The sequence below is a fragment of the Siphateles boraxobius genome, unplaced genomic scaffold, assembly GCF_051911475.1.
Source record: "Siphateles boraxobius isolate OS27281-9 unplaced genomic scaffold, OSU_SipBor_1 13, whole genome shotgun sequence".
NCBI lineage: Eukaryota > Metazoa > Chordata > Actinopteri > Cypriniformes > Leuciscidae > Siphateles > Siphateles boraxobius.
The window spans coordinates 4,551,545-4,562,890 of NW_027508733.1; the positions used below are offsets into that span (position 1 = coordinate 4,551,545).

Below are 11,346 nucleotides of genomic sequence, written 5' to 3' on the forward strand. Positions count from 1 at the left end.
CTTGACAGTAGAGCGGTGTATCCCCTCTCCCTCCTCCCTGACTCGAGGTTGCCAGATAGGCTGCAGGATCCAGCAGGAACGTAGGCTGCTACAAGGAGCTTTTTCTGTTAATTATGTTTATGCTTCAAATGAGAGATGTTTTGCAAAGTAATTATATATCGCAAAAATTTACTAATGGTGATTAGCCAAATATAATCATAAAGATGTACGCTCGTATGTGTCAGTACATTGTTAGAACAGTAGCTGTTAGTCTAACTTGTAACAGTAGGTATCTGTCATTAACGTAAGTGCAAGCACAAGCCTCTGTCACTGTGTGTAACCGATATCAAAGAGACAGCTATTCATTTAGCTGACGCTAAAAGTGAAAGCAACCAGCTGTATTTTTTAACTTACCCTGCAGTACACGTCCATAACGCTAACATATGTGATGTGAAAGATAACATGTCATTCTATTATTTTTGGCTGTAGAACTTATTATAAACAATAATGGGCGTGCTAATGTTGTTTTTCCTCAGCGTCTCATCATAATGACATAGAAACAGGCTCTGATAATGCATTGCTAATGTTAGTAATGACGACTCGCCGTTTTTTTTATTACCCAAACAATTCCTTACCTTTTCAATTCGATGACCTTCTCCTCCATATGAGCTAACGTAACGTTACTTGGCTCGAACATGCATAACTTCGACTGTCATGAATATTTGAAATGTCCATTTACATCAAGTACAAATTAGCCAAACATAGATGAATCTTACCTGTCCAGAAATTCTTCTCCGTTTTCAGCCATCTCCATCTTTCAAAGGCATCTCCTATACAGATCCATATTTTATTTCGGACTTTGTCACGAAGTATTTCGGATTCATAACGAGTTTTTTTTGGTTTCGCAAAGTTAGACATTTTTTTATCCGATTCCGACACGTTTGTAGCTGCAGCTGTGGTAACTAGCAGAGCTGGCAACCCGGATGCCGCAACACTACTGACTTCGTGATTGGTAGATAGGTGAAGGGTGGCACATCAGACCACAACACAACATGACAACATCCACATCAGTTGAGGGCTGCAACTTCACTTTTTAAATGACAATATCCTGGCCGGACTACTTTTGTCAGTGATATAAGTATTTGAAATGAACATGATTTCTTAATGTCTAGTGACATATCAGGGCCATTTTATGATTAATTGAAATAAATTTCTTACATACAGCTCCTTTAATTTTAAAGATTATTACAGAAACATTTATTTATTTATTTATTTCGCAGATGGTATGGCGTACAAATGGAAATCTGTATAAAAAAAAATAACAATAAACAAAAGTCTTGCAATTCTTTAGTTCACATCAACACATTACAAATTACAAATGATTTTAGGCTTTGTAAAACAACAAGAGCATTAATGTGACAAACATGTTCTTCAGGTGTGTTCACTGAGTCAGTGTCAGTGATGGAGGGAGATTCAGTCACTTTTCACACAGATGTTACTAAAATACATGAAAATGATGACATTCTGTGGAAATTTGGAAATGAAATCATTCTGATAGCTCAAATCAGCGGAGCTGCTGGAGTCTCTCCCACATATAATGATGTTCTTGATTGGAGATTCAGAGACAGACTGAAACTGGATCATCAAACTGGATCTCTGACCATCACAAACACCACAACTGAACATACTGGAGTTTATCAACTACTGAACAGGGGAGTGAAACGGATATCAAAAACATTCAATGTTTCTGTCTATGGTGAGTTGAGAGGTTATTTGTAAGTTAATGATTAAACGGATGACAATCTGTTGTTATTAATTTTATAATCCACATGTCTCTTTATTCTAATGTTTTCCAGCTCGTCTGCCTGTTCCTGTCATCATCAGTAACTCTTCACTCTGCTCTTCATCTTCTTCATCATCATCATCATCATCATCATGTTCATTGGTGTGTTCATCAGTGGTGAATGTGAGTCATGTGACTCTCTCCTGGTACGCAGGAATCAGTGTATTGTCCAGCATCAGTGCGTCTGATCTCAGCATCAGTCTCTCTCTACCTCTGGAGGTGGAATATCAGGATAAAAACACCTACAGCTGTGTGCTGAACAATCCCATCAGCAACCAGACCACACATCTGGACATCAACACACTCTGTCACACATGTGCAGGTACGGCAGCGCTGATGATATTATTGACCCTCAGCCAGCTTCCAAATAAGCTCCATCATTTTCTGTTTTGCAAAATTATCATCATTTTCATCTTGTTGAAAATCCTATTTTATCATTGTTTTTTTAAATTTAGAAGTCCACGAACACTGTTGTGGTTCTACTGAAGCTGTGATCCGATTGGCTCTCTCTGCTCTGGTGGGTGTGGCTACAGTGGCTTTTCTGCTCTATGACATCAGATCTACAAGAGGAGACAAGAAACTGATAGGCCCATCATAAGTCACCTTCATTTATATAGCGCTTTTAACAATATGGACTGTTTCAAAGCAGCTTTACAGTGATAATAGGAAATTAAAGTAACAGAGATTGTTTTGGCTTTACAGCAGCTATAGAATAAAGTTATTGTCCAGCTAAAGTTAGTTTTGATTGATTCACTTCCGTCGCAACGATCATTAGTTATTAACTTAGGGGCCGCTAACACAACACCGTTCTAACAGAAAATTCTTTAATGCGATCTGGACGCTCATTTGCATAAAACAGTGCCTGGTGGCTCAGAGAATTTTTTTATCGCTTCCGCGTAGCCACGTGAGTCGGAATTATCTCGACAACGTTTTATCAGTACAGAGGTAAAGGGAAGGAGGCCTTCACTAGGGAGAGACTAGTGACACTTCAGGACTGCGTTGTCGTCGTGTCCAGGCTCAGGTCCTTCATCAGATCCGGATACGGCTTGGATCCGGCAGACTGCGGTAAACCCTGGGGAAAAACAGAGAGACAAATATTAGCGTAGACGCCATCATTCTTTTGATGTACAAAGTACATCAGGATTTATGGAAGTGTTCCCGGTTCCGGCTGATCTAAACTATGCAGCCTAACATTAAATTATAGAAGTCTATAATGTGTTATGTGTATGCTAAGCCAAAGAGATGTGTTTTTAGTCTAGATTTGAACTGACAGACTGTCTGCTTCCCGGACAATGTTAGGAAGATTGTTCCAAAGTTTTAGTGCTAAATAGGAAAAGGATCTACCGCCAGCAGTCGATTTTGATATTCTAGGTATTATCAACTGGCCAGAATTTTGAGATCGCAATAGACGTGAAGGACTATAATGCGTTAAGAGCTTGCTCATATAGCTGAGTATCATCAGCATAACAGTGAAAACTGATGCCATGCTTCCTGATGATATCTCCTAAGGGTAGCATGTACAGAGTGAACAGCAGCAGTCCTAGTACTGAGCCTTGTGGTACACCATACTGAACTTTTGACCGATAAAACATCTCTTCATTTACTGCTACAAACTGATAACGGTCAGATAAGTATGATTTAAACCATGCTAGTGCAATTCCACTAATGCCAACATAATTTTCGAGTCCATTTAAAAGAATGTTGTGGTCAATAGTATCAAATGCAGCACTAAGTTCGAGTAGCACTAATAGAGAGATACAACCACGATCGGATGATAGGAGTAAATCATTTGTGACTCTAATGAGAGCTGACTCAGTACCATGATACGGTCTAAATCCTGACTGAAAATTCTCACAGATACCATTTCTTTCTAAAAAGGAACATAGTTGTGAGGATACTGCCTTTTCTAGTGTCTTTGACAGAAAAGGTAGATTCAAGATCGGCCTGTAATTGACTAATTCTGTAGGATCAAGTTGCGTTTTTTTAACAAGCGGTTTAAACATAGCCAGCTTAAAGGTTTTCGGCACATATCCTAATGACAAAGATGAATTAATGATATTGAGTAGAGGATCTATGACCTCTGAAAGCATCCCTTTCAGTAGCTTAGTTGGTATAGGGACATCTAACATACATGTTGTCAATTTAGATGATTTAACAAGTTTAGAAAATTCTTCCTCTCCTATAGCAATGAACGAATCAAATTTTTCGTCAGTGAGACTACAATGCACTGTCGGATGCGATGCTGTAGTAGACGGTTGCATAGTTATAATTTTCTCCCTGATATTATCAATCTTATAAGTAAAGACGGTCATAAAGTCATTACTGTTGTGCTGCTTGCAAACTTCTGGGCTTGAAACTTTATTTTTCGTCAGTTTAGCAACTGTTTCAAATAAATACCAAGGGTTTTGTTTATTTTCTTCTAATAGGGTTGAAAAATAAGAAGATCTAGCAGTTTTTAAAGGGATAGTTCACCCAAAAATTAAAATTCTGTCAGTATTTACTCACCCTCATGTTGTTCAACCCCGTAAGACCTTTGTTCATCTTCGGAACACGAATTAAGATATTTTTGATGAAATCTGAGAGCTGGATCACTCCTCCATAGGCTTCTTAAGGGATTGAAACTTGCCAGCCCCGAAAAGTCATTAAAGACATCGTTAAAATAGTCCAAGTGACTACAGTGGCTCAATCTTAAGTTTATCAAGCGACGAGAATACTTTTTGTGCGCAAAAACAAACAAAAATAACGACTTTATTTCAACTATTAATTTCCTTCTCTGTTGGCCTCTAGTCAGTTAACGTAGTGTGATTGCGTAGAGCTACGTCACATGTAGGCTCACTATTGGCCGACGCTAGTCATGTGGGTGATGCGTGTGACGTATCAGGAGCAGCAGGAGAGCACGGTAATCAACTTTTCTGACAAAATTTTGTCTGAGACCTGTATATCAGCCTTAAGTAAAGGTAAAGTTTTGTTCCTACTACTCACACCAATGACTTTGAGACTATTATTGATTTCCAGAAGTTTTTTCGTAATCTAAGACTGAGGGAGTTTTTCCATTCTGATATGAAAGACAGTCCAAATAGGAATGTTTCCTCATTGGATCAAATCCACTTGCCTGCCACCTCTGTACGTGACTCGGCCCATAGTCATTTTAAGAAAAGGTCTACATCTATACCTCCCAAGTACCGTAACGCCTCTCTTGACACGTACTGTCGTTTGGTTGAGAATGATGTAAAGGGTCTACTAAAAAAGAAAAAAGAATACAAAGTGTACAATAATCTGTCAAAAGAGGAAAGAGGAGCTTTAATGGATTTGAGTAAGGATAACAGGATTGTGGTACAGCCTGCTGATAAGGGGGGAGCGGTTGTTTTACAAAATGTTGTGGATTATGAATATGAAATTAAAAGACAATTAAGTGATGTGATCTTCTGAGAAACTACCCTCTGATCCCAGAAATAGGTTAAAGATCTTGGTTCATTCCCAATTAGAACATCATTTCACTAAGGGTGAGTTTGACAAAAATGCCTTTGAGTTTCTTAAAGTTGAACATCCAGTGTTCCCTATAATTTACACACTCCCTAAAATACATAAGGGCTTGGATATCCCTTTGAAGGGAAGACCTATTGTTAGTAGGATTGGTAGCCTAACGGAAAAATAAATCTGCTTTCGTTGATTTTTTTATTAAATCAGAAGTGGTTACCCTCCCTTCTTATATACGTGACTGTATCGATTTTATCGATTTATTTTATATGACCTCTGACAACCTGCTGTTGGCCACGCTTGATGTTCAGAGTTTATACACAAATATCCCACATGATGGTGGCCTTGAAGCACTCCAGCATTTTCTCTCTTTAAATCTGGTTGAGCCAAGACCCAGCACTGAGTGTATACTTGATTTGGTTAATATAGTTCTGACCAATAATTGTTTTCGTTTTCAAGGGGAGTTCAGAATCAGAATCAGAATCAGAAAGAGCTTTATTGCCAAGGGTGCTTGCACACACAAGGAATTTGTTTTGGTACTGAGGCTTCCAGTGGACATACACAAATACAAATACAACATGAAACATAATACTACAAATTACAAGAATAAAAAATATAAATATATGAGAATAAAAGTATCACAGTTGGGTTTAGTCAGAATAGACATTTTCAGATTTACAGATTATGAACCTTCTATATACAAAAGAAAGACACTGCCATGGGAAGTAAAATGGCTCCTAATTATGCATGTTTGTATATGGGTCTCTTTGAAAACCGATTTGTGCTGCATCAGAGAAATCCATTTTATTCCAAGATCTTATTCTACAAGCGATTTATCGATGATATCTTTCTGATTATTGACTGCACATCAGATGAATTAATGGTTTTTCACGAGTATATAAACTCTTGAAATGAACATCTGAAATTCACATATTGGCATATTGTTGATTCGGATCCTAGACTTATGAGAGTCTTTCCAGAAAAAACAAAACTTGTTTTTAAACGTGCCCCTAACTTAAAGGATCATCTAGTCAAAAATGATATACATCCGCAAATCACAACGCCTTTTCTTAGTATGCCAGATGGTAACTAAAGATGTGTTAGCTGTGCCCAGTGTTCATACATGCACAAATGTAAACATTTTAATCATCAACATACTGGTAGGTCATTATCCATTCGCGGTGTCATCACGTGTAGCACGACACATGTTATTTATGTGATTCGTTGCCCATGTGGCTGAACATATGTGGGCAAAACAACGAGAGCGCTACGAACCAGAATTAGTGAGCATAGGAGCACTATTAGAACAGGTGATGAACGCAGTCCAGTCGCCGCTCACTTTAAATTAGCTGGGCATAATGTCATAGATATATCGGGGTGGAGAGGGTCAATAAACCCTCTAGAGGAGGTTATTATGACAAAAGACTTCTCCAACGGGAAACTTTTTGGATTTATTTCTTAAATACAATGTCTCCGTATGGTCTTAATGAAGAGTTTGATATTAAACCATTCTTATAATCAAATTTTATTTTTATTTTTATTTTTTTATAATAACAGTCATTTCTGTAAAATAGTCTATGGTATGTGTATATATTGACTATATTTCAACAGATCTGATGTAAATGTGGGGTAGCCTAATGTCCCCTAATCATTTTGGGTTTATTTGTATTGTATTGAATTGTTTTTTCCATTTGAATTTTCCTTCAATGTTGTGTGTTATGTTGGTTATGGGTTTGTTGAGTATGCTTATATGAGTGTTCTCTTAATTGTATTAGGGGTGGGGCTATTAGCTAATCAAAGTAATTGAAATCACGGGGTGGGTCAGTTGATTGTGAGACCTATTTATATCCCTGTATCAAATGTGTCCACCATTTGCCTGAAGAAGACCCAGTGGGGTCGAAACGTTGTTTTTTTATTAAATATGGGAGCATCAAGCAGTGTTGCGGACATTACATTTTCTTTTACTATATTAGTTATTTCTGTCCTGCACCTGCCAGAAGGTGGGATGTGCACACAACTTACTCTTTTTATTACTATGATGCGTGTGACGTACAACAACAGAAGCTTTACGCTGTTACACTAGTGAACTGACTCGAGGCCCACAGAGAAGGAAATGAATAGTTGAAATAAAGTGGTTATTTTTGTTTGTTTTTGCGCACAAAAAGTATTCTCGTCGTTTGATAAACTTAAGATTGAGCCACTGTAGTCACTTGGACTATTTTAACAATGTCTTTAATGACTTTTCGGGGAACAAGTTTCAATCCCTTAGAAGCCTATGGAGGAGTGATCCAGCTCTCAGATTTAATCAAAAATATCTTAATTCGTGTTCCGAAGATGAACGAAGGTCTTACGGGGTTGAACAACATGAGGGTGAGTAAATACTGACAGAATTTTCATTTTTGGGTGAACTATCCCTTTAAGGCATCTCTGTATGCAATCGAGCTCTCCTTCCATAAAATGCAAAAAACATCTAGTTTTGTTTTCTTCCAGTTTCGCTCCATTTTATTTTATACAGCCATCACATAAATATTGTGAAATATCGTGGAGTTTTAGTCTGCAAAGTTGAAAAGATATATGCAAGGATTTAAATGAAAATAGTTATCAATAAAATCAACAAGAGGTTTACATTAAGGTGCAAATTGATTTGTCAAGTTTATTAAAAAATATATATTTTGGATTTTATGTAAAAAATACACCACACTGTTTGAGGAATGAAATATGAAGCACAGGTATATCATTTATTATGTAGGAGAAAGAGCCACAGTGGCTTCGCCAGTTTCTGCAAATTTCATTTTTATTATTGATACTTTGTGCCAGATTCCCAGGATGTGACGATTTTGTTCTCTCAAAAACATGGGATATAGACAGTTTATTTTGTACATGTTTTATGTGATATTCCTGAATGTTTAATTTGGTTTATATTGTATTTAGTTTAATCACATTCATTTTATAATAGACTATAGTTTATGGTTTATATAGCCTATTTTATATAAGTTGTATATCAGGGGCCTGTACCATGATGGTAGTTGAACAAACTCCGGGTTACAGGATTAGTTTCGAGTTGACAAAACCAAACCAATCCAACCAGGCTTTGTTGGTACCATGATGCTGATCATCAACTTTCTCTGTCAACTGTGACATCAGTAGCGATCAGCCAATAACACACTGAGAAAGAGTGAAACTGAGATTAATTTCTCACGAGAGAAGCAGCGCAATTCACTTATTAAATAAAAGTATTAAAATAGGAAGAATTTAAACAAATTTACACAGCAAGAAGAAAACAGCTGTCTATGAAAGAGGACAACTATAAGAAAAAGTCTTGCTACTGTATATCAGTGCAAGTAAAAGTTCTGAAGTTATTTTATACAGCTGATAAAGGTATAGAGAGAGTTGAACATTTAAGCTCACATGTAGTCATTTTATAGCTTCATCTATTGATGCTAAAGCGTATTTATATTACCTTTATATATTTATTCATTTAAACTGCGTAATAATAATTGATGAACTAAAATTGTACATGTGTGATTGATTAAGGGTATAATAATTACATAAATAATATCTAAATCATACAAATTTATTATTCTAAATAAGCATCACTAAAAACCAGACAATTTTGTTTTTAAAAATCATTTGCTATGTAGTGACCTTTAATTTGGAGTAGAAACAGGTGGAGTGACTTTATCGCATCAGACATGTGTCACTTTGCTCACAGCTGATTGGTCCAAGTTCGGTTTGCAACGTCTTACCTGGAACATAACCTGCCCCCGACCAGGTTAGCCGTGGAGCATAAGTTACTATGGCGATGAACACTGCTTAAAGCCAAACCACTTTCATGGTCCCTAAAACCCAGGGTTGTCGCAAAGTAAACTGAAACATAGCTGGCTAGCCACCTAAACCGGCTTCATGGTATAGGCCCCAGGTCTTGTTGGTACCATGATGCTGATCATCAACTTTCTCTGTCAACTCAGGCTTTATACTGAGTTTCGGTGTGACATCAGTAGTGATCGGCCAATCACACGCTGAGAAAGAGTGAAACGGCGATACATTCTCGTGAGAGAAGCAGCGCGATTAGGCTTGTTTGAGATTCGCCTTGCCTCATCTGAAATGTTGTCTAGAGCATAGAAATAATAAATACATAGACGCCCTATTGGCCGCTGGAGCATACATCAACGGTGCCGCCATATTGCGGAGGGCAACTTTCCCATACATCTCATTACGGGAATTGAGAAAAATGCCTGCTTCGGGTGCTGCTCAATTGAAAACAGGTCTCGGGGAATTACCTTTCACAAACAAGACTGAACATTTTTTCTGGTTGTATTTGGTCATTATATAATTAGTAATAGTAACGTAAACCACGTACAAACCACTGAAATCGGTTGATAAATGTAAACGTTATTATTGTTTTTATCCAGGAAAACCGCAGCTCACCCGTTTACTTGCATTTGTTTACAGCACAGTCTTGCCCTCAGAAAAATGGCGGATGCATTGACGTATCGCAGCTACGCTCCAAAGTATTTATTATGTCTATGGTCGAAAGTAGGCGGCTGCAGTGAGAGGAAGAGTGAAAAAAGCACAAGGCAAGCTGGTCAGTTCTCGCTTCTCGCAGTGGATCTGACACATGTGAAATCAAAGATTGATATCACGGGATTCACGCTCGTACACAGTGTTGCTAAAAAACTGGATGTAATGCTTTTACATGAAAATAAATATAATGAACAAGACACCCAAATTACTTGTTATTTAATTCCATTCCAAATAAGTTTTTATCAATAATTTTTTCTTTAATACAGACATATGTTTTTGTTTTTTTTTGCGAGATGTTTTATATTTTTTTTTAAAAAATGACATTGCATAACTGTCGCGGGGTCCTCTTCCAAACTCCTCACAATAGGGAAAAACACAGGCGTAGTCGAAAAATAGTGACGTGACTTTTATAATGCCGGCCTCCAAAATACAAATAGTGGAAAAAATTTCAAAAGAAAAAAAAAATTATTTGAAAAAAAAAAAACTCACTATCTCTCTCTCACACACACGCACACACGTACGCTCTGCCTGCGTGTTGTTTTGTCTGCAATGTTTTGTCTGCAATGTCTTGTTTTGTATGCAATGTTTTGCCTGTTAGCTGTAAGGTGAGCTAGTTCATGGCTACATTACTCTGGGTTAGTTGTAACAACAAGACTCTGGGTTAGTTGTAACAACAATTAAACGTTCAATTCTGGTCAATTACTATGACTGAGAGTAACACACACAAACGTTTAATTAAAATTTTATCATGGCCAATACTAGACTGACAGTAACAACCGTGCTTACACAAATAGAATGTTCAAGTGTTCAAGTTCAATGTATTATGGTCAATTACTATGACAGAGTAACAAAACACACACACACACACACACACACACACACACACACACACACACACACACACACACACACACACACACACACAATGTTCAAGTTTTCAATTTTATTATGGCCAATACTAACACTGGCAGTAACAAACAGCTTACAAACAAACAATGTTTGTGTTCAATTTATAATGGTCAATTACTGACCATCACTGACTGAGAGTGACAAACACACTGAGACTAAGAGTGACACACACACATCAGTTATATTGAAAAGTCAGTGTTGAATAAAAACCTTTCAAAAAATTTTCATTCACTTTCATTATGTTACATATCAGCCCGGGGTTTGTTACAACAAACCCTGACTATGGGGTAAAGACTAAAGCGTATTTATATTTCCTTTATATATTTATTCCTTTACACTGTGCGTAAAAATAATAGATAAACTAAAATTGTACTTAAATTGTGTGATCGATTAATAATTACATAAATAATTTCTAAATCATACAAAATTATAATTTTTTTGACGAAGCGGGCGAAGCGAAGGGTCTTCGCCGCCCTGGCCGCCCGAAGGGTCTTCGCCGCCCTGGCCGCCCGAAGGGCCTTTGCCGCCCGAAGGGTCTTTGCCGCCCGAAGGGTCTTTGCCGCCCGAAGGGTGTTCGCCGCCCGAAGGGCTTCGCCGCCCGAAGGGTCTTTGCC

General features: G+C 37.5%; 1 protein-coding gene across 2 annotated transcripts in view; it reads left to right on the forward strand.

Moving 5' to 3' along the window:
* The window catches only part of LOC143735278 (SLAM family member 9-like), a 21,738-nt gene extending 14,505 nt beyond the window's left edge, over positions 1-7,233 (forward strand). For both annotated transcript variants that reach the window (XM_077225404.1, XM_077225406.1), the window contains exons 2-4: positions 1,415-1,735; positions 1,836-2,144; positions 2,278-7,233. In XM_077225404.1, coding sequence (XP_077081519.1) covers positions 1,415-1,735; positions 1,836-2,144; positions 2,278-2,420 — 773 coding nt within the window. In that variant the 3' untranslated portion in view covers positions 2,421-7,233. The remainder of the gene's footprint in view (positions 1-1,414; positions 1,736-1,835; positions 2,145-2,277) is intronic.
* The last annotated feature ends 4,113 nt before the right edge of the window (positions 7,234-11,346 follow it).